The sequence below is a fragment of the Xenopus laevis genome, chromosome 4L (assembly GCF_017654675.1).
Source record: "Xenopus laevis strain J_2021 chromosome 4L, Xenopus_laevis_v10.1, whole genome shotgun sequence".
Taxonomy (NCBI): domain Eukaryota; kingdom Metazoa; phylum Chordata; class Amphibia; order Anura; family Pipidae; genus Xenopus; species Xenopus laevis.
The window spans coordinates 28,354,505-28,378,227 of record NC_054377.1 but is presented as its reverse complement, the minus strand read 5'-3'; the positions used below and the strand labels follow the sequence as shown (position 1 = coordinate 28,378,227).

At 38.5% G+C, this 23,723-nt stretch overlaps 1 protein-coding gene across 3 annotated transcripts in view; it reads left to right on the top strand.

Annotated features, from left to right (window-relative positions):
- lrp5.L (LDL receptor related protein 5 L homeolog) overlaps window positions 1-23,723 on the top strand; it is a 117,252-nt gene that overhangs the window by 87,620 nt on the left and 5,909 nt on the right. For 2 of the 3 annotated variants that reach the window (XM_041589121.1, XM_041589122.1), the window contains exons 14-21: window positions 3,340-3,551; window positions 9,625-9,815; window positions 13,226-13,435; window positions 17,197-17,322; window positions 18,406-18,687; window positions 19,720-19,830; window positions 20,326-20,556; window positions 22,160-22,299. In XM_041589121.1, coding sequence (XP_041445055.1) covers window positions 3,340-3,551; window positions 9,625-9,815; window positions 13,226-13,435; window positions 17,197-17,322; window positions 18,406-18,687; window positions 19,720-19,830; window positions 20,326-20,556; window positions 22,160-22,299 — 1,503 coding nt within the window. 3 annotated transcript variants of the gene reach the window in all.

The window sequence follows — 23,723 nt, the reverse complement described above, 5'->3', positions numbered from 1 at the left end:
GTGTTTCTGAAGCAAACGCATCCGTTTTACCAGTGCAGTAGTGATGTGTGGGCCAAGCCGATACCCGCGGGTTTACCGACCTCACATTGCTCCTCGCGGGTGGCAAATGCCGACTTCCGGTTTTATAGTGTCCCATCTGCTCGCCCCTTTTGTGACATCATTGTGACATCATTGTGACGTCATCGGCGAGGCAGGTCAGCGCGGGTCTATAAAAGGAACCCAGGAAGTGCGGGCGGAGCGGGTTGGAGCAGGGCGGATTGGAGCAGGGTCGGGTGCGGGTCAGGAAAACCCTGACCCGCACATCACTACAGTGCAGGGCAACAGTACATGATATTTTCATTACTTTAAAACACTTTCATTTCTTTGCTCCTTTAACCGGAAGTCTGTCAAACAACTGTTATGGGTAGAGTTTTTAAACTTTGTAGGCAGCCTTTGAAATGTTTGCATTCCTGAATCTTTTATATTGAGTTGAGTTCATAGGTGAGACAGTAGCCATATTTTATTATCTTGACCCTTTGGTTCCGTATATTGCCAGAGTGTTTTCTAGCTTTCTTTATTTTGATTTTCCACCCTTGAAAGGTATAGCCATACGCTAGCCATACCACTGGGGGAATATCAAAGGCTACTCCCATGTGGAGGTATTTTGGCGAGTATTGAAGCTATTAGCTTTGCATGCTTGATGTTTCACACGCTCTAAAAACGAACATGCCATCATTAGAATAGTATTGCAATTGAAATGAATCTGGCTTGAAAGGATGCCAGATTTTATATGTATAAGCCAGAGAACAGATGGGTCTCTTGAGATGGATTGAGGAGAGATAGGAGGTAACCTGTATTCTGTAACACCAGCTATAACTTCCTCATTCTTTTTCATCTCTCTGGGCAACCGCATACAAAGAGTATAATAATACAGACTCACAGCTGTCAGTAACTTATTTAGGAAGATATACAGACCTCTAGTTAGAATTCTAAGCAAAGCTTAAGAAGAAATACTTAGCAATATCTACAAATAATTTTTTTTGTTTATGTAGCCCTTACTGAATCCAGGCAATTACCATACAACACTAGTCAGTAATCAATTCAAATCTCTTTATATACAGAATATTAATAATTTGTTTGGGGTGGTTCACCTTTAAAGTGATCCTGATACCAGAAAATAGTCCTTTTTTATATACATCATAATATTATCCTTGAATGATATTTATAATTTTGCCATAAAAGTATTTGCCTGATGCTTTTACATACCTTTCTTACCCCCATGTTCCTCTATGAGGGGGCTGCCATATTTGTGCAGCATTAGTCGGTTAGCATTAGAAACTCTGACAGACTGAGATGGGACAGTCAGGTTTAGGAACTTCAAGTAATAATTACTTACAAAAGCAGAACAATCGGCAAAAAACGATAGACGTGACCTATATGTAACTTTTAATGTAGATTAATATTTTGAAAAGAACATTTTTAGTGTCAGTATCACTTTAAGTTAACTTTTAGAGCCATATTTATCAAAGTTTGGATTTGTGTAATTTTAGAGTTTTTTCAAGAGGTTTTGTACAAATTTTCTGCAAATTGTCTTAGAATATTATTCTCTATACTATACTCAGGGGCTGATTTATCAAAAATCGAGTTGGATTTTCTCATGATTTGAGAAAAAACAGTGAAAAAACACATTTACTTGAGAATATTCTTTGTAACCTGAATAGTCGTCATTTATTAAAGAATAAAACCACGAAAAGTAGCCAGGAAAAACTTGGCAAATAAAAGTTGGAGAGGTTGTATAGAAGTCAATGGGAATATTATCTGACAACTTTATTTTCCCAGTTTATTAAAAAAAATTTACATTTTCAGCCTCATTGAAAATAAATGGGACAATGAGATTCTCATGGACATGCAGATTTTTTTGCATGAAATATTTTGTTGCATTTTTTTCTTAAATAAGCTAGCATTCGAGAAAAAAATGCACACGATTTGTCTGTTTTTTTTCACGAACTCGGATTTTGATAAATCTGCCCCTAAAGGTTAACTCAAAAGTGAACAACCCCTTTAAACCTTTATTATGCCCTGAAGCTGCAAAAAGCTCAAATCTGAAAATACTCCAGCTAAAACCTGTCGAGGTCAATGGCAGAGGACCCTTGAACCATTTAAAGATGTTTTTAGCCTTCATAATATTGCGTTTTTTTCCAGTGGTTGGCGCTCGAAAACTCTATAAATTGGAGCTATTCAAGCTTTTCAAAGTGGAAGAATTTGAGTATGAGTTTTTTTTTCCCCGATTGCATTCATTCAAGTTTTTTTACATTCAAGTTTTTTCATAAATAAGCAAACATTTGAGTTGTGAGTTTATTGGTGGTATAAAAATCCTCTCAAACTTGACCTTTGAGAAATAATAAGACCCTAAGAGGTTGATTTGTTAAAGTGGACCTGTCACCCAGACACAAAAAATCTGTATAATAAAAGTCCTTTTCAAATTAAACATGAAATCTAATTTCTATTTTTTATTAAAGTATTTATAGCTGTTGGAAGCTCATATAAAAATCTCAGCTGTCAATCAAAAATTGTCTGCCCCTCGAGACGGGCAGACAATTACTTTCACTTTCCATTCAGCACTTCCTAGATGTCACTGCTCTCCACACATTCCCCCGTTCTCTTCAACGTTTAATTGTGTAGCCAGGGCATGGGGATGGACATCAGGTCCCCCATTCTGGTGCACAAACAAGATTCTGAGATGATGCAAGGCTTGTCTTAATAACAGTGTCCACAAAATGGCTCCTGCCTCCTTGCTATAATTATGAATTCCCAGATTGAAGGAAACACGATTCAAATAATTTATATTGTGTAATTAAAGTTCATTTTGCTTGACTAATGTGATAAAATAGGACTTTGAATAATTTTTGGAGTTGGATTGCAGGGCAAATTTTGCTGCAAGATCTAGATAGGAGGTAGGCTTTAATTATAGTCTCACAGCCTACTGGTGAATGATATGTCATGCTTAATACATTTTGGGGTTGATATTAGTTTTCTTTCCCTCAGAGGTAAGGAGTACTAACTTCCAGCCGCCCGTACAAGCAATAAAGCAGAGCTTGCAGAGACACTGTTGTTAAAGTGCTCAGGATAAATTAAGCATGTCTTGTTGCTTATCATCCCATTTATTTGCCATAATATTTATCATGTCATGGTCTATTCCAGGATTAAATTCACTCTACTATTTTAACATCCACCATCCAAATGAATGCAAAAAGTAGAAAAAATAGTATTATAGTAAGATCTTTATCCTTTAAAAAAAAAATTTTAATCTGCTTTAACAATTCTTGCCCTTAAATGTGTTTATTTTTCCCTCCCAACCAGTCGTTTGTGGTGGTCTCTACTCCAAATCAAAGCCAAACTCAAGAAAAGCAGCCTCATGACTTGAGTATTGATATCTACAGCCGCACATTGTACTGGACTTGTGAAGGCACAAACACCATCAACGCAAATAAACTTAATGGAGAGTCTTTAGGAGTTGTTCTTCGAGGAGAAAATGACAAGCCTAGAGCCATAGCTGTGAATGCAGAACGAGGGTAAGTTATACCATTTACAGTTGCATAAATGAAATACTTATTACCATTAAGTATAGTTTAGAAATGAAAAATCATTTCCAACATCATTCAGAATGTAGTCATGGATGGCCATATTGCAGTCACATACCAAGGAAAGATTTCATATGTGTACTGCATAATACCAGAAGTATTCTGATCAGTATTTAATATCGGTCAAATTGGCTGGCAATATCTGCCTGAATGTACACAGTTTAAAGCTAGTCATGCAGTCATACCCAGGCCCGGATTTGTGGAAAGGCCACCTAAGGGTGGCAGGATTGTAGGGGGGCGGCATGCTGCCCAACCACACCCACATTGGTCCAAAAACACTGGAATGTGCTGGATTTTTAGACTCATTTTTAACCTTCCCATGCACCAATCCCCATTGATGAAAATTTGCACGAATAAAGGGAAGGCGACAGGGGCGACGAACGGCAGTGGGCCATTATGTAAATCTGGCCCTGGTCATACCAGCATGTTGGTAGCTTGTAATAGGCCAAAATGGTAGCTTAGCTAATGAATATCAGATTGATAAACTGGCAATTATTTCCATACATGGCAGCTTAAAGTTTTTTTCCAGATATTTCACAAGAAATAAAGACTTTTATTACGTCCACATTTCTATGTGTGACTGGTTTTCTAACATTGAAATTGAAAGTTTCATTTTTCACCTTAAAATTAAAGTTTCTCTCCGAAGGAGCAAGGGGGGGGGGGTTACCAAATCTGTAAACTATTCTAATTTCCTACATTAGTTGATACATTTCTTATATTTAGACATACTAAGCCCAATCCCTGCATTTCATTAAAAACAGTTCCTATAATTAAACGGGAAACCAGTTTTTTTCAAAATACATCAGTTAATAGTACTACTTCTGCAGAATTCTACACTGAAATCCATTTTTCAGAAGAGCATTTTTTATATTTAATTTTAAAATCTGACACGGGGCTAGACATGTTGTTAGTTTCCCTGGTGCCATCGGTTATCTGACTTGTGTTCTGATAAACTTCAGTCACTCTTTACTGCTGCACTGCAAGTTAGAGTGATATCACCTTTCACTTTCCCCAGTAGCCCTTTAGTAGGACAATGAGACAGTGACCAAATAACCGTTCCCTGGTAGATATGAGTATAGCACTTGCCCTTTTGGCCAGATGGGGCTGAAATCAGCCTGCGCGAACAGTGCCGGAGCTGACTCAAGGCTTCCGGACATAAGCATACAAGATTCGAATAGAGGTCGGGGACTGAAATGATTTCTGCCCCGTCTGACCCTAGCCTAAAAGTAAAAATCCCTCTGCAACTCCTCCAGTTACATTGAGTAGGAGACACAATAGCTTATCTGAAAGCAGTTCCATTGTGCAGCGCTGACTCTTTCTGAAAGCACAAGATCAGGCAAAATTACCTGAGATGGCTGCCTACACACTAATATTACAACTAAAAAAAATACACTTGTTGGGTCAGGAAAAAAAATTCCTATGGTAGAGTGAATTATTTGTAAACAGTTATTTAGCAATAAAAATGACACCATCAAATCATGACAGAATCCCTTTAATACAATAGTTGCTAATACTCTACAGCTGCTGCTGAGAAATGTACCAATAAATGTAGCAAATTGTAACAGTTCAGAATCTGCACCTGGATTACTGAGCTGCCAGAAACACCAGAGACAGGAACTCTAATAAACTTCATTTTTGGAAAAATAAAACATGGAAGGCAATTGATAAAAGACGTTTTAATCCTATTGAACAACCTGAAAACTACTAAACTGAAAAAAGTGTTTTGAGGGTGAACAACCCCTATAAGAGTTTCTCTCTCAAAAAATACAATGATAGCAAGGTGGCTGATGGAGTTTAGCAAATGGGGAAGATAATTTGTATTATTATTATTGTAAACAGTCGGTTAAACATTTTTGTGCCATAGATAATTAAATGAATCAAATAAAATGAAAACATCATGCTGCCTGGCTTCCTTACTTTCTTTCATCTAACATCCCATCCATCATATTAGGCGACTTTAATATACCCTTTAACAACATTAACAACTCTTCTGTCTCTAAACTTCTTTCACTAACCTCCTCCCTAGGCTTATCTTTGTGCTCAGACTCCCCCTCTCACTCCAATGGTAATGCTCTGGATCTCATATTTACCAGACTCTGTTCAACCACCAATTTTACTAACTCACCATTTTCCCTCTCTGATCACAATATGCTCACATTTCAACTCTCACTAACTCCCACCTCACCACCTGCTATTCCCCAAACACATACCGTGACTTGTAAGCTGTAGATGTGTCACATCTCTCTTCTTCGTTTGACTCTCTTCACTCTAATATCTCAGCCATCTCATGTCCTAATGTGGCTACCTCTGTCTACTATAGTACTCTCACCACTGCCCTAAATGAGCTTGCTCCTATAAAAACTAAACGTTCTAAACCCAAACCACTTCAACCTTGGCATACTGCTCATACAAAAGCGCTCCAAAGACATTCACGTGCACTTGAGTGTCGCTGGCACAAATCCCGTTCAGAATCAGACTTTTGGAGCTACAAATCTGCCCTGCGCTCCTATAACACCAGCCTCTTCCAAGCCAAACAAACATACTTTACTTCACTCATTAACTCCCTTTCTAAAAAACCAGCACAACTTTTCTCCACCTTTAACTCTCCTTTCCCCTTCTCCACCCCCTCCATGCACATCTGTCTCTGCTCAAGATATTGCTGAGCACTTCAAAAACAAAATTGACACTATCAGAAGGGACATTACACTACTCAACCCCCCTAGACTTCCACCACAATCCATCCACACTCCCCAGTCTCTCCTGTGCTCCTTCACCCCTCTTCTCACCTTACCACCTGCCCGCTTGATCCAATTCCCTCAAAACTTCTCTGCAATACCAATCCTTGTCTAATCAAAGCCTTAACTCACCTATTTAATCTTTCACTCTCAACTGGACTGTTTCCTTCTCAACTAAAACATGCTCGTCACCCCCATTCTAAAAAAACCCTCTCTTGATCCCTCCAATCTTGACAACCTCCATCCTATCTCTCTGCTACCTTTTATCTCTAAACTACTTGAGCGCCTATTCTACAACCGACTAACCTCATTCCTCTCTGGCAATAACCTGCTGGACCCCCTACAATCTGGTTTTAAGCCACAACACTCCACAGAAACTGCCCTGACTCGACTACTGTAACTAATGACCTTTTAACCGCTAAAGCCAACAAACCTATCTCACTTCTAATACTGCTTGATCTCTCAGCCGCATTTGACACTGTAGATCACCCTCTCCTCCTCCAGTCCCTCCATTCGCTTGGCCTTCGTGACACAGCCCTGTCCTGGTTCTCTTCTTACATCACCAATCGTTCCTTCAGTGTCTCCTACAATGGAGTAGCATCTTTTCCTCTACCTCTTTCTGTTGGAGTTCCTCAAGGCTCTGTCCTGGGACCATTACTATTCTCCCTCTATACTTCCTCCCTCTGCAAATTAATCAACTCGTATGGTTTCCACTACCACCTCTATGCTGATAATACTCAGATCTATCTCTCATCTCCTGATCTCAACCCAGAACTCCTAACTCGCGTCTCCTCCTGCCTGTCCGCTATCTCTACCTGGATGTCGCAACGCTACCTTAAATTAAACCTCTCTAAAACTGAAATGGTTCTCTTTCCTCCAACTAACACCAGCAACATCCCGGAAGTATCCATCATAGTTAACAATTCCACTATCACCCCCTCTCCCCTCCACTATCACCCCCTCTCCCCAGGCCCGGTGCCTTGGGGTTATGCTAGATTCTGCCCTGTCATTCACTCCTCATATCCAGTCACTTTTGAAATCATGTCCCTTCCACCTAAGGAACATATCCAAAATACGATCATTTATCACCAAAGATGCTGCCAAAATTCTTATTCACTCTCTCATCATATCGCGTCTAGACAACTGTAACTCTCTTTTAATTGGCCTTCCCCTCCAGAGACTGTCACCTCTCCAGTCCATAATGAACACTGCTGTGAGGCTCATATACCTCAGCAACCGCTCCTCCTCTGCCACGCCATTTTGTCAATCCCTGCACTTGAAAGGGATATTACCTTTCAGAATCAAATTCAAATTAATGACACGGACTTTCAAAGCACTTCATAACTCTGCCCCACCCTACATCTCTGAACTCATCTCTATATACTCATTCAACTGCTTACTACGCTCCTCTACTGACCTACTACTCAACTCTTTTCTCATTACCTCTTCACATGCTCGCATTCAAGACTTTGCAAGGGCTGCACCCCTCCTCTGGAACTCTCTCCCACGGTCTGTCCGACTTTCTCCCCACCTTTCTGCTTTCAAGAAATCTCTGAAAACGCACTTCTTTCGAGAAGCCTACCCTCACTCTGCTTAACTACCAAACGCAACACCACATACAATACCACATTTCTCACCCACTTAATTCAATCTTGCCCACTCCCACACCTTGTGTATTACTCCCTTCCCTTTAGACTGTATGCCTATGCATAGGGCCTTCCTCACCTTTTTGTACCTGTATTGATTGTGATATAATATAATTATAAGCATTTAGTGCCCTGTAGCTTCAAAACAAAAATACAAATTCTTTCCCCACCTATATGTAGACAGACCTTGAGTGTTCCTGCCCATGTGACCATTCATAGAATGTCATTTATGTGGGTTTTTTCCCCACTCTGCCTGTCAAGGTTTGGATGAAAGTATGGAATTTTCATTAATTCCCTGAACAGAAATAAACATGCAGACAAAATGAAAACCATGTGTTGGCCAGCTGGTTAGGGGCTTGAGATGGGCTACATTTTTCTGGCCATATGTAAAACAAATGATGATGTTTGCTATTTTAACTGGATTTATCGCTTTGACACAAAAAAAAAATTCTAAAAGCAAATATAAATTGTGAGCTAATTATTTCACTTAATAGAATATAATTATACACAATGTGTGTATTAAAGCTTTTAGTAAAATATTGTTATAGTTAACTGGGAACAGCCTTGGAGAAAAAAAAAAGTTCTTGCACATTTCGCCTAGGGTTCCTATGCCCATGGCTCAGCAGACTGTATCAATAATGATAACCATACTGTCCCTCAGACTGATCTGGGGACAGTATGAAGCAGTTCAAAAATCTAAACCTATTAATTGACAGGAATATCGCTATCAAATTAGTGAAGCATTAAAAAAAACTACTGCTAGGTGTATGCAGTTGACAGTTAAATGGGGACTTTGTCCATAGGGGATACAAATCTTCAGAAAAGATTTAAGTAAATCTTGAATCGGCAAAATGCTCTCCTGAAATTTTTAAAGGGATTTTATCACAAGAAAACATGTTTTTTCAAAAGGCATCTGTTAATGCTGCTGGAACAGAATTCTACACTGAAATCTGTTTTTGAAAAGAGAAAACAGGTTTTTTTTTATATTTAACTTTGAAATTTGACAAGAGAATTAGACATGTTCTTATTCTTCCTATGCTCTGATACTTCGGTCACTCTTTATTGCTACATAGTTGGAATTATATCACCCCCTCTCACTCCAGCAGCCGAACAACTAGGGATGGGCAAATTTTTTCGCCTTGTCTCGCCTCGAAAATGACGCCAATAGACTTGTATAGCGTTGTGCGTCAAAAAAAACGCTTGTCAAAAACATTTCGCCGCACAACAAAAAAATTTTTGTCGCCCATAGACTTTAATGTCGACAAATTTTATACCGAAACATCACTACACATCCCTACTAACAACAGAACAGTGGGAAGGTAACAGGATAACAACTCTTGACACCTGCATTGCTAGGTGTAGGAAAAAAAGTAAAAATCCAAGTCCCACTGTGACTCCTTCAGTTACATTGAGTAGGAGAAATAATAGCTTATTTGGAAGTTCATAGGCAGCTTTCTATGCAAGCTGGCCTGGGCTGAGCTTCCCTCAACACAGCTAGAGTGATTTACAAAGGCAACCTCATACTATTATAATACCTTGGGGGGAAAGCATTTAAATTGTTTTATAAATATACATGAATGAAAGTCATCATGTTGATTTGACTAGTATTTTGAATATTTACAGGTACATGTATTTTACAAACATGCAAGAGCGATCCCCAAAGATTGAGAGGGCAGCATTCGATGGGACAGAGCGTGAAGTACTGTTTTCTACAGGTCTGATACGACCGGTTGCTTTGGTTGTTGACAACAAACTAGGCAAACTTTTCTGGGTTGATGCCGACTTAAAAAGAATTGAAAGCAGCGATCTGTCTGGTAAGTGAAACGTTTACTTGGGAAGTCTTGCCCTGAGCCAGATACCATCCACAAAGCAGTACAGATGGAGCAGGCTTAAACAAAAAACTGAGGTTTCTTTGTCAATATATGTTTTGTTTTTCAACATCAAGCACATTACAGCCACTACTTTGCCTTGATGCTATAAGTGATCTTCTAAAGCTCCCTGAATTTACCCAACACTGTATGCAGTTCAAAACTGTTAGTAACATTTTTAAGGAGACACCTACAGCAGTCATGGTGGTTCATCTTCCCTCATCTTCCCTCATACCATCAATGAGATTATTCTTGTAACTGTAATATTCTTGTAACTGATTTTTAACTTACTGTAAATAATCTCTGGTTCTGGCTGGTTGAAGTTACCATACTTTGAGATTACCTGGCAGCACCAACAGGGAGAGGTATGCTGAGCATTGCTTTTAATGAATCCATTTCAGTAAGATTGCACACTGCAAAGGAGCAAGGAAGGCCTGATTATGTTTTTAGGGTATTTTTATTTATTTATTTACAGTTTATAACATATGTATGTAATTTTAGGAAATATGTGGACAATTTTAAACAGTGAAAAAACAAACCTATTCTGCAATACATTGTAGACTTGTGCGTTTACATCCTTTTGTGGAGCCAAGTAACCCTAGATCCAACACATATATTATTTGGGTGCATTAGTGGGGCAAAGTGGCTGTGTGCACTTCTGGATATACTGATGATCTTATATGCCAGCCTTGGCTTTCATTTTCACACACACATTTTGCCCAGGCAGCCACAAAAAAGTGGGAAGAACACTGAACAAATTATATATTTTTTAAAAATCAATTTTTAATGGCAGCCCAACTGATGAATAGTCACTATTGAAGGAGCAAGGGAAAAGATCTGTGCTGACCATAAATAGCTAGTTGTATTCCAGGGACACACCACAGGCTGTTGAGATGAGGATCTAAGAATATAATTATTCATGTTGCTTTTTCTGAGTCAAGATCAGAAAATTAAAACAAATTTAGTGACAGAAATGCAGTTTCTCATATTACTTACAGCACAATAGACCACATAACAAATGAATACAACCCAATTGCAGCAAGGCAGTTTATTTTTTCTGCTCTTAACTATTATGTCTAATGCAATAAATCAGGGGACATAGTCAAATACCATTTGTATCCATCTTGTTCAGGGACAGGATTGAAATCATCATAGCATCCAAGCCCAGCATCTAGCCCATGGTTCCCCAGTTGCCCAGCCTTCTGAATATGAATCCAAATGAGCCTGAATATCATATACTTCATGCCCTTGTAGCTTCAGCCTTTGACAATGTTCTAAGATCCAGCCCTTCCTCACTAAGCACCTGCCTTAATTTATTGTGTGCATGGACCATCCACTATTTAAATAAGTGGAAACATTCTCTTAGCAATGCTGGCCAGTCCCATATTTTACATAGAACTAAGACCAGCAACCTTCTGTGCTATGTTATTGTAAACTGGAGCTGCCAAATAGTCCGTAAATTAGTTGTGGTGTTTGAACAGCTTTAAAGCTCAGTCCAATCAATATGTTAGAGTAGGCTTGGTGATTGTTATAGTTCCTTACATAAATACAAATACGCAGTCAGTAGTCTTGACCACAAATTGACAATTAACATCAGTATGATACACAAGAAATACCTTGAGTTGCAGTAAGTGCCTGATATTGTTCTACATCTGTCCGTTAAATACAAATATATAAACAATCATGTATTTGTGTTTTTTAATGCCATCTGCTGGAAAGAATTGTAAAAACAGACACCTTTATTGCTTAGCTCACTGTGATGCATGACAATCCGGATTATTATTGTTTACAGCCAGCACACACACTAATGGGACTTTATAAAAGAACATCAAACAACACAGACCTGGTCTCAATGTAAAGGCTTTAACCAGACCACAAATTATGCAAGGATGAACTGGTCTATCAAGGCCTGGTATTTATAAACCTTTTAAATTGCTGCTGAAATTCACTTTAAGTGCTGCCAATGCAAATATTTAATATGGCAATAGACATGCCTTGTGACACAGGCTGTGCAAGTACCCTACAGCGCATTAAATGTTATCACTAGGATCCTTCTGTTACTATTTTGCTTGTACCACAGGTTTAAAACAGGTTTTAGTGTTAAGGTCCCTTTTAGAAGACCTAAAGCCTAATACATAAACCAATAATATGCTTTAAAATGCTGTACAAGCCAATAGGGGCAGCGGTCCTATAACCTGTGCAAGGCAAATGAGCTCTTTGCCCTGGACCTCCTGCTACCATAAAGTGGCCCTACCATTATTGGCAAAATCCAGCTACACTGCACATGCTCAGTCTGCTCTGTTAAGGGTTATCAAAATGTTAGCGGAAAGGCATAGTGGAATTCCTTGTACTCATGGTCCATTTTCTAGCTTCTACAAATCTGCGAAGACATTAGTAAAGCGTTTTAGAAGTAAAATTCATGCTGCTATTATGCCTTGTTGCTGAGATACAGGCTCGCTTTTGACTTTTCTATAGCTTTGGACCAGGCCCAGTGCTTTAATTGGTGTGAAAAAAGTGGTTGGATGCTATGTACACCGTGCATAGCATAGCATGCCAACAAGAAGCCACACCTACATACACAAAGCCATTTTTCTATTTCCATTTTGGCCATTTCCATCTTTTGAACAGTTTGATGCCCAGTATGCATAGATTTAGCAAAATTGTGGCCTATTGGGTCCCTAAAATGGAACAATGCTTCTGCAAACAAGCCCCCTGCCTGCATATTTTGTTTCATAACCCAGCCTATCCTATCTCTGTGTGGTTGCACCTCGACACATAACTTGAGAAAAAGTTAAGCTGTAGGAAATTAGAAAATGCCAGGGATGCAGGTTATTTATTTTAAAGCATGCATAAGTGAAGAGGAGCAAAAAAGAAACAGAAAAGTGGAGGCAATGACCAGACCAAAAGAGAAATGTATTATCCAGCGTTTTCCATTGATGGAAATTGGAACCACCATCATTTGTACTATATAAAGACAATTATCAAATGTCCACCCTGGTGACTAAGGGAGACCTCGCCTGTTATTTACCCCACCCAGCAAACCTCATCCTCCACACAACATTCAGCTGACACCTGTATTATTCCCATGCTTTTGTTTTCACTAGCTGTGATTTGGGCACTTTATATTATAGGGGGTTGGGAAGGAAGGGATGCTGATTATACTTACAAAAGTTACAGCAAAAGAACAAATCAAACTAAGTAAAAAAGATTGCTTACTAGATGGTCTAATCAATCAAGTAAACAAAATGAAGCCTTGTGAGAAGTGCCCTTTGAGGATTGATTCATAGTTGGAATGACAAGTGTTCTGTTTAGTAGGCATCAGTGCACTGTAAGGAATGTTCCGTTTTCATTTTCAGGAGCCAATCGTGTAACGCTAGAAGACTCTAACATCCTTCAGCCGATGGGGCTTACAATTCTTGGGGATTACCTGTATTGGATCGATAAGCAGCAGCAAATGATTGAGAGGGTGGAGAAAACAAATGGAATTAGAAGAACGAAAATTCAAGGTCGCATTGCTCACCCCACTGGTATTCATGCAGTGGAGAGTGTCGACATGAACGAGTTCTGTAAGTTCAAAATATTCCAGGCATTTGGACATATTTCCTACAAACTATTTTACTTTATGTATTATTAAAGAATCATTCACTCTTGACAATTACTTGTGATAACATGTACAGGTATGGGATCCATTATCCAGAATCACGATTTTCAGAAAGCTCCGAATTGCAGAAGGAGTCTATGGGAGACAGTCTATTTTATCCAAATAACCCAAATTTTTAAAAATGAATTCCTTTTTCTCTGTAATTATAAAACAACATCTTGTACTTGATGCAAACGAAGATATACTTAATCCGTACTAAAAGCAAAACCAGCCTATGGATTTATTTAATGTTATTTTCTAGTACACTTAAAGGGATTCTGTTTTGACTTTTATGATGTAGTTTTTTTTTTTTAAGTTGTAATATCAGTGTGTAGGCAGCCATCTTGCCTGGTCATATGCTTTCAGAAAGAGCCAACACTTTAGGATGGAACTGCTTTCTAGCAGTCTGTTGTTTCTCCTACTCAATGTAACTGAATGTGTCGCAGTGGGACCTGGATTTTACTATTCATATGAATTCTAATTAAAGTTCATATAGTTCTCACTTAGTCTATTAACTATTACAAGAATCTTGTTTAGGTTAAAAACTAAATCTTACCATGTCATTTGGTTTGCTATTACTTTTACTTCGGGAAAACAAATATTTTAGCTCTGTACTGCTGCACTACAAGTTGGAGTGATCACGCACACACACCCCTTCCCCCCCCAGCAGCCTATCAACAGAACAGGAAGGTAACAAGATGATAACTTCCTGACACCTATATTGTTAGGTGTAGATATGAAAATTGCACTTAATAATAAAAATCCAAGTCTCACCACAACTCACCCAGTTAAACAGGGTAGAAAAAACAATAGCTTATCTGAAAGCGGTTCCATTGTGAAGTGCTGTCTTTTTTTATGAAAGCACAGGAACAGGCACAAAGACCTGACATGGCTGCCTACACACCACACCACACATCACATGCTGAGCACACAGGCCTTTATTATAAACATGTTTTTATAGACTGTGGTCATATTTTTCAGCTGTGTACAATAGGCACCCTGGCAGTAGCAGACGAATATGGGGAGAAAGAATTGCTCCTCTTCAGTCTGCAAAGTGCTCAGTTAGAGAAAAATTGCACTATACCCAAGTACATTTTTGGATTATGAATTAACTACTTGACCTTTCTGAGCATATGTATAATTGTCAGCATTGTGTTGCTCAGTTTTGAGCAATCTGGGATTTGTGCTAGCTGGGATTAAGGAATGGCTGAAATCTTTCATTTTTTCTGCTAAGACTGTCAAGCAAATAGGTCATTAATCTCTGAAAACATTCTCACAGTCTTTGGAATAATGTTGTTTTATTAATACGGAATGTGTACTTTTAGCCAATAAATGTCTACTTTGAAGGCAAAGCCTGTTAACTCTTCATTTACTGTAGGGATGCAACGAATCCACTATTTTGGATTCGGCCGAACCCCTGAATCCTTTGTGAAAGATTCGGCCGAATAACAAACCGAATCCTAATTTGCATATGCAAATTAGGGGTGGGAAGGGGAAAACATTTTTTACTTCCTTGTTTTGTGACAAAGTCATGCGATTTTCTCTCCCGCCTCTAATTTGCATATGCAAATTAGGATTTGGATTCGGTTCGTCCAGGCAGAAGGATTCGGCCGAATCTGAATCCTGCTGAAAAAAGCAGAATCCTAAACCGAATCCTGGATTCGGTGCATCCCTAATTTACTGGCAAGCCTATAGTTCACTTTGTGGTTTTTGTGCTCAAATAATGGGCATCTTCAACCAGAAAAGATCTCAGCAGTACAGCTGGAGGTGTTTTTTTGGTTTGGTCTGCTTTGTAAACACAAAACTATACATGCAGCATTTATAGTCACCCATTGTATTCAGTGGGGAATTGAAATTGTCCGATCAAAGGTCTATACCCTTTGACCAGTGAGATACTATAATCACATGTGCAGAAGCACTCCAATAAAAAGAAAATGCCAGAAGTGGTACATACACAGTAACAACGTTTTATGCCCTTATCAGCTATTTATCAACCCAGTGGGATTCTGTAGGTCAGTGCCCCCTCCCCCTTGTGTGGACCCCCAACATGAAAGTCAGTGGCTGTGACTGCTTACTTTGTGTAAGATATCTGTGAAGGTTCTCATACATCCAGGTCATGTTATATCTATAGTTATAAGTTGAATCAACTGGAGAGCTATATTTCTCTTTTTCCTTGAAGATTTTTCGCTAGTCATCCAACTGGCTTTCTAAATTCAGAATAAACTGTACAAAAATATGTTATATACCTGGCTGGAATCTTCCTCCAATCAGCATAATCTGTTTAATAAATGCAGCATGGGGTCAGAGACTTCATGAAGGTAACGTATTTATTGTATTAGCATGATTGGTGTTAATAAACTGTCCAGGGAGAGGTGCTAAAACACCCGTATCACCTTTACTAAACAGATTATACTGATTGGAGTAAGAATTCTGGGTATATAACCACAAATATTTCTGTACAGGACATTATAAATTGAGAAAGCCAATTGGATGACGAATGAAATGTCTTCAAAGAAAAAGAATATACAAGTCCATTTGACTTGACTTATTACTATAGATATACAGTACTTTGTGCACTCTTTAAAAAGTATTATTACTGAGATTAACTCTCCCTTACATTGTTCACACTTCAGATTCAAACTCCTTCATTGTTCACACATGTAAAACCCTGCATTGTTTACATCTCACATAGTGCCACATGTAGATGATTTGTGCCTGCAGAGAAGAGCATTGCGAAGGAGGATTATTTGCAGGCCAAGATCTACTACATGTGGCATTAGTCTAAGCATCTACATTGTTCATCTGTTTACATGTCTCTACTCTGCGTACCCTATGCTGCCTGTATATGCCATACTCTGCCTGTGTGTGCCATGCTCTGCCTGACCTATCTTTTGTTTTTGCTGTTCCACCACCATTAATCTGGATATGGTCTTAAATGTTCTTGTGATACCATGGGTGTGGTTTACATTGGGTGTGTGCTTAAAACTGTGAGAGGTTGGACAGCTCTGCTGTAGGTCAAGATTAAAAGAATGGAGGGAGTGGCGAAACTCCCCTTAACTGACCAGCATGAAGTCAAAACTTCATTAGCTGTTGTTTTTCCCCAGATATTTACTCCCTGGTCTCTATAGACTCCTTGTAAACCCTTTTAAATATCTTTACACCATTACTGTTTTCCCAATCTCTTTTGTCTCCTTTCCCCATCCTCTGGCTACATTACCCCTCATGGTCAATGGTCATAGCCTTCCTCTATGAAACCTTCCATGCTCATCCTCCACTGCTCCCGAAATGTGAGCAAACACCTTATATTTGCAGTTTTGCCCCTTTTTCTACGTGTGCAATCAATAGGGCTTGTGCTGAGCAAACGTTTTACCTATTATTTTAATCATCAACTAAATAGGGCAAATATGGAGACTAAAGCTTCTCTATGTTTTCCCTTGCAAAAAAGCAGAAGTCCATTTTTTACCTTCCAAGGGCCAAACATGGAGTAGCTTCAGCTTCATAAATAACAAAAGCCATAGATTTTTCGTGATTGAAACAATAGGCAAAATGTATATATTATGCCCCTTAGTACCCCAGGGCAGTGTCCCAGAAATCAAACAGACAAACTAATATCTTAAATCATGCTTTCGCAAAGATTGTATAAATATATATAACTGTTGTAATATACATGTATATTTTTTTTTGCAGTTGCTCACCCATGTCTTAATAACAATGGAGGTTGCTCTCACATCTGCATTACCAAAGGAGATGGTACCCCTAGATGTTCTTGTCCAGTTCATCTGGTCTTACTACAAGACCTGTTAACATGTGGAGGTAGGCTATTCGCTTTCTTTTCAGTGTTTGGTTCAGTTTTCCAAATTTTTGCAGTTTTGATTGTGCAGTTTTGATTGTTACAGCTAGGTGCTTTTGGATTTCCTTGTGTTCTGTCTCTTTGGCCCTTTGATTTAAGAGAGATCATATGCAGTTTTGCTGCATGCTTGGAATGCAAGGGATCTGGATATCTGTCACCTCTGGGTCAACAAATGACCTAATCCACACACAAGGGAGTGGCATCAGCAGATAAAGTGACGCCCATCCAAGCCTCACAATGGAATGTTGCCCTGCATATTGAATGTGGAATTTTCGAGCAGTGGTTTTACTCTATGTTCAAACTATATTTCTAAGAAAAATATACGCTGGGATACGATGTTACTTTTGTAATAACAATGAAGAATATAAAATAAATGGTACTAGTACCCTGTATAGGCAAAATGCAATAAAATGTAAAGGGGGTTGGGCTTACTCCTCTGATTTTTGATGGTTTTAAGTGAAAACGGGTGGGATCACCTGGGTTTGTGCTTAACATGTTACCAACAGAGACACCTATGATTAAGTATGGGAGGGTATGAAACGCGTAAGGTTGGCCTTGTAGGGGTCAGTATGTATCATTTTAAATGTGATTTGTACTACATTTTAAATTTTTAACTAAGAATTGAGCCTTGGGACATATATCTTGGATACATATATTTATAGTACATTGTGGGTGTATTTTTCTATAATTTGCTTCCTGGCATCTCTTCCTCCCCTCTAACACCATTTATAGAGAAGCTTTAAAAATGTGACATCTAAATCCTTGTCTGAATAATCTAAAATTGAAAAGTGCCTCCTCCTTTAACCTTAACCCTTCTATGCTGCACCTACTCTTTTATTATTTGTTTCCCACCTTTACTCTCTGCACTCCACATTTGTTTAAACAGTCAGCAACATAATATTTAGACAACGTGCAATATCATGGCAAATGTGAAGAATCTCTTCTTCACTGCACAAACTGATTAATCCACAGTGAGGGGGAAAAATATGGAGCAATGACTCCAAACTTCATTTAATTGACTTGCCAGTTGTTTCTCTCCCATGCAGATGATAATGTTGTATTTGCCCTAAAATGTATCACACCTTCTCTAGAGCCACCCACTTGCTCCCCAGAGCAGTTCACTTGTGCAACAGGGGACATTGACTGCATTCCCATGAACTGGCGTTGTGATGGCTTCTCAGAGTGTGATGACCATAGTGATGAAGAAAACTGTCCTGTGTGTTCAAGCAACCAGTTCCAGTGTGGGAAGGGTCAGTGCATTGATGCCCGTCAGAAATGCAATGGAGAGTTTGATTGCCAGGATAAGTCGGATGAATTGGACTGTGACTGTAAGTAGGACTTTGGGATATTGCCGTAGCCAGTCTTTTAATGTTATATCTGCTTTGCCATTGTCTTTTTATAGTTTATATCTTACATTTTATTTGATCTATAGAACAGAGTCCTGTATTGATTTTTTTAGTAGTAGTAGAACTACTACATTGTAATGATTATTAAAGTTGGGCAGCTCTTATAAAAGGGGTAGTTTACCTTTCTGTTAACTTTTTAATGCAGTATAAAGCAACTCTTCAATTGGTCTTATTTCTTTAATATTGTATCATTTTTAAATTCGCTCTCAGAAGTTCTTCTGACTTTTTTTTCAACTTTCAAATGGAGGTCGCTGACCCCAATATTCAAAAACAATTGCTCTTTGAGTCTACGATTTTATGGTTATTCTTTTTATTACTTATCATTCTATCCAAGCTCTCTACTATTCATCTTCCAGTCTCTTATTGCTACAGCAACCCTAGCAACGTGATAGCTGCTGAACAAAAGAGCTAAATAATTAAAGAACCATAAAAAGACCAATTGCAAATGGTTTTAGAATATCACGGCCTACATCAAATTTAAAGATGAACTTACCCAATTAAGAAAAGTTTTTAATCTCTGTGGGCCTACTGCTTCAGATATTATTTCTGTGTTATGGGTCTGGCCATACGGGCAGATTCGGAGAGATTAGTCAACAAATCTCTCTGCGGCGACTAATCTCCCCGATCTGCCTTCCGTCGGCTTGAGTGTAAAATGCACTAAAGGCCTGGGTCACTCAGATGAGCTCAGTTTCATAAACTGTACCTGGGTAAAAGCTGCCAGGATTGTTTAATATGAGGTGCCCAGGTAGTAAACATTGCTGGCAGCTTTTACAACCTTAAAAGCATATACAATAATTATTTTACAGCATTTAATTTCTCTGAATACTTAAGGGCATCCATAGTTCCCTTTTAAAAGCTTGACCAATTATTCAGAGTAAATTGCAGTTTAATGGTCTGCTTGTGATGATTTATTGTTTTCTGTCACACTCCTGACTGTTACTATCACCATTGCAGCTATCTGCCTTCCTGATCAGTTCCGTTGTGCCAGCGGTCAGTGTATAATGACGAGTCAGCAGTGCGACACCTTCCCCGACTGCAGCGATAGCTCTGATGAGCTGATTTGTGGTAAGTACGCTCCATGTTTGACCTGCTGTAAAATGTTTCAATTGATGCATATGAGTTTTCAAAAGCAATATTCCAAAGAAAATAGCCAGTCGGTGCAAATGAAAGACCTAAAAATATATACATCAAATAAATTGCCAATATTTTATTATGAATGTAAGCAGTTTTATGCAAAGATCCATGAAAAGCCCAGGCCGAAAATAATGGGAACACTGTGTCAAACTAAATTATTAAATATAAAAGAGTTTGTTTTGGAAAACCAGACACTTGTAGGCTTGGAAAGGTATCGAAAGACTAGTTTATTTTTCCAGAACTTTACTTTTCACAGGTGGACTTTACCTGGGTCATTCAGCAATATGTTTCTGTAAAGTATCTAATTGTGTCTTCCCTGCCTGACGACTTATATGTTGTTCATTCCCAGGTAGACCGTATATTTAATATGTGAGATTTTTAGCATCTTTTTAAACTAAAAAATTGCTTTTTCTTATCAATTTACAGACAAGCCTCCTCCAGAGAAAACGCCATCTCACAGCAGTGCCATAGGGCCAGTTATTGGCATCATTCTGTCTGTCTTTGTCATGGGTGGCCTGTATTTTGTATGCCAGCGAGTGGTATGTCACAGGTATACAGGGCCAAATGGACCTTTTCCTCACGAGTACATAAGTGGAACTCCACATGTCCCTCTCAACTTTATAACTACAAGAAGCTCACAGCCTAACACTTACACTGGTAAGCACAGAGGTTTTGCATATCTGTAAATATATACTGTATTATGAAGCCTGTTTCTTTCAATACTGATTCCACTACCGTTATTTGACTGCATATATGGGGTGGAAACAGCAGTTTCTCTGTCTGTGTGTTTGCCTCCAGAGTCACATATAAATGGAATACCCTCTAGGACCAAAAACTAGTTGGTAAAACTGTATATGTGACGTTGCTGGAATCCTTTTGACAATCTTTGACCTCTAATATGGACCGTATTCTACACCCCTAATTTTAAAATATAGATATATGGTTAAGTCCGCTATATAGGGGCCAAGATTTTTCGGCATCCAATTAATCGGCCTGGAGCTCAAAGGATGAATACCATATGCAGGGTAATATGCCACATGGCCCCCTTTGTAATCTTCGGATCATTCAGGCAGACTATTTTTGCAAAAGGGGTTACAATATTTTCTATACATAAATATTGGATGGAACATTGCTCTTTTATGCTTGAAAATTAAATTAGATATTCGTTAAAACATCTGTATCACTACTGTAAATAGTATATGAAATACTTTGTATGTCACCAGCCTGATACTTTGGTGTAAATAGAAAGACAAAATTTGGTTGGAGTCCCGCAATATTTCCTTGTATCCAATCATCACCGTCGCAAAGAAAGTCCTAGTAGGGACTAGATTCCCTAAACCCAAAATGTCTTATCTTCCCATGTTGCTATTATTGCATTTCTCAAGCTAAGCTTGTTGTGCATGAATGCTGCCCCTTGATTGTCAGTTGGAATACTTTTCTTTCTGCTCTTTGTCTATTAAGCAGGAAGTGCTGGGAATCTGACCTGTTCCCTTGGGAGAGATATAGAGGCAGGAGTTCAATTACAGCTCAGACGCTGATTTATTTTATCGTTTTCTATAGTTTGTGGTAAACAATCAAGTCTTGTGCATATGGTTTGCAAAGGGAGCTGCTTATGCAGCTCTTAAAGAATCTATCATGGCAGCTGGAGAGTAGAAATGTAGGATCAGCTGAAACCTTATCCTATAAAATTGGAATGGAGTCACGGGATTACTTTGTTATAAATGCATCCTCGGTCCTGTTACACATGAACTCTTTCACAAATACTGACACATCTTTTCCTATTGAATTATATTGTTTCCATCACGAGTTAATGCCTTTCCTGATAGATGCAGCGCTTGTGAAGGGTCAGACTGGCGACTAAAAGATCTCATTCATTCCATGTTAAATTCTCACTAGGATTAAGGCCTAATTAAGGGCTCATTCAGCTGAGATGATAATCTTTTCATCTTTTCCATATAAATGATGTTTCCTGAAGCTGTTCTGTAACCCCAATACGTTTGTTCATTCATCCTGTTTTTTACCATGGAGTTAATTATATGGAATTTAATTTGCACCAACAGCTCTCGGATAAATTGCCTTAAATCTTTCCATCTCTAGTCTGAAAGTTTTTTTTTGTTTTTTTTTTTACTTAATGAGAATTACACCCGTTTCCTGGTTACCTTACATTTTAGTATACAGTACTAAATTTATAAATTTGCAAAATATATGAACAGAATAGTAGTGTATATATAGAAGTATATTTCCCTTTGTCTTTGCTCAGGTATTTCCTATGGCAAGCCAATGATTGGCTCAATGAGCATCATGGGAGGCAGCAGCGGAGCCCCACTTTATGATAGGAACCACGTGACAGGAGCCTCATCTAGCAGCTCTTCCAGCACTAAGGCCACACTATACCCTCAAGTAAGTCGTTAGGCAAGTTGTTCTCTTAACTTGACTGACAAATACTTTTATTTTATGGAAATATAATCAGTTTCAGTACATGAATAAGTACGCTATGTTTAACACATGTAGAAGTGGGAGGGGCTAGGACTAACAAGCAATGGTGGCAATAAAAGTAGAAGTTCTGAACTTGAGCAATGTGTTTTGTTTAAAGGAGAAGGAAAGCTACAGAGGCATTTTATTGCCAATAGATTAGCTGCAATAGTACAAGCTAGAATTCTATATTTATTCTGTAAAATGTTTTACCATACCTAAGTAAAAAGCTCTAGAAACTCTGTTTGTTTAGAATAGGAGCTGCAGTATTAATGTGGTGTGACATCACTTCCTGCCTGAGTCTCTCCCTGCTCTGGGCTCAGATTACAGTAGAGAAGGGAGGGGTGGGGGGAGAGGAGCAAACTGAGCATGCTCTTGCCCAGGGCAATGAGGTTTAAGCTGAAGGCAGGAAGTCTGATACAGAAACCCATGTTTAGACAATAGAAGGAAAGAAATGCAGTATTTCTTTTGACAGGGGACTCAGAGCAACATTACTTTGGGGGTTTACTGGTATATTTAGATGGACCTTTCTGATAAGGCTTACTTAGTTTTAACCTTTCCTTCTCCTTTAATGTGGTTTCTGTTTATAAAGGCAAGTTGTTTAAATTTCACTTTCAATGGTAATGATAATTCCAGGGAATATCTACTATGCCCATTCTGTTCCTTATTCCCCCTCCTCCGTTTACAAGCAGTTTCAACACACTTTTAAATGAAAACGTAGGAGAAACCAGATCTTCAGTTCAGTTCTGACTAATATGTTTCAATAGAGGGGAAAAAAAAGTTGCTGGAATGCTATGGATGAAGGATTTTACTTTTACGACACTTTCTTAACAACATTGACAAGCATTTCATAATCCCTATTTCAATGGCTTTATGAACAGGCAGTTTCTATTCCGACCCAAAAGAATGATTGTTAGAGTGGTAAACAATATACTATATTTCTTTTTAATAAAGCTCTGTGTTAATAATGTGCCATACTGTATGTAGCTAGAATGGGTGCAATATTATAAAGGCAGATATGGTGCTGAAAGGGAGCATTTTAACATTACTCCTAAAGTTGTCTTTGTGTCAAAATATTTCAGATTTCGTTCATTTTAATCAGGTGGTAGATTTTTATATTTCCCTCGAAAAATAGTTCTTTAAACTTTAAAAAAGGAGATAAACTGCTCAAAAACCTACACAGTCCTGCACATTTAAAGGGAAAAGAAACCCTATTTTTATGGTTACATATTCCCATACAGAAACCTACTAGTCCTGCATATTTAAAGGGAAAAGGTGGGCATTCCCTAATATAAATGTACATGCAAAGTACCCACATTCATGAATAATGTGTGCATTAAATAGAGTCATGA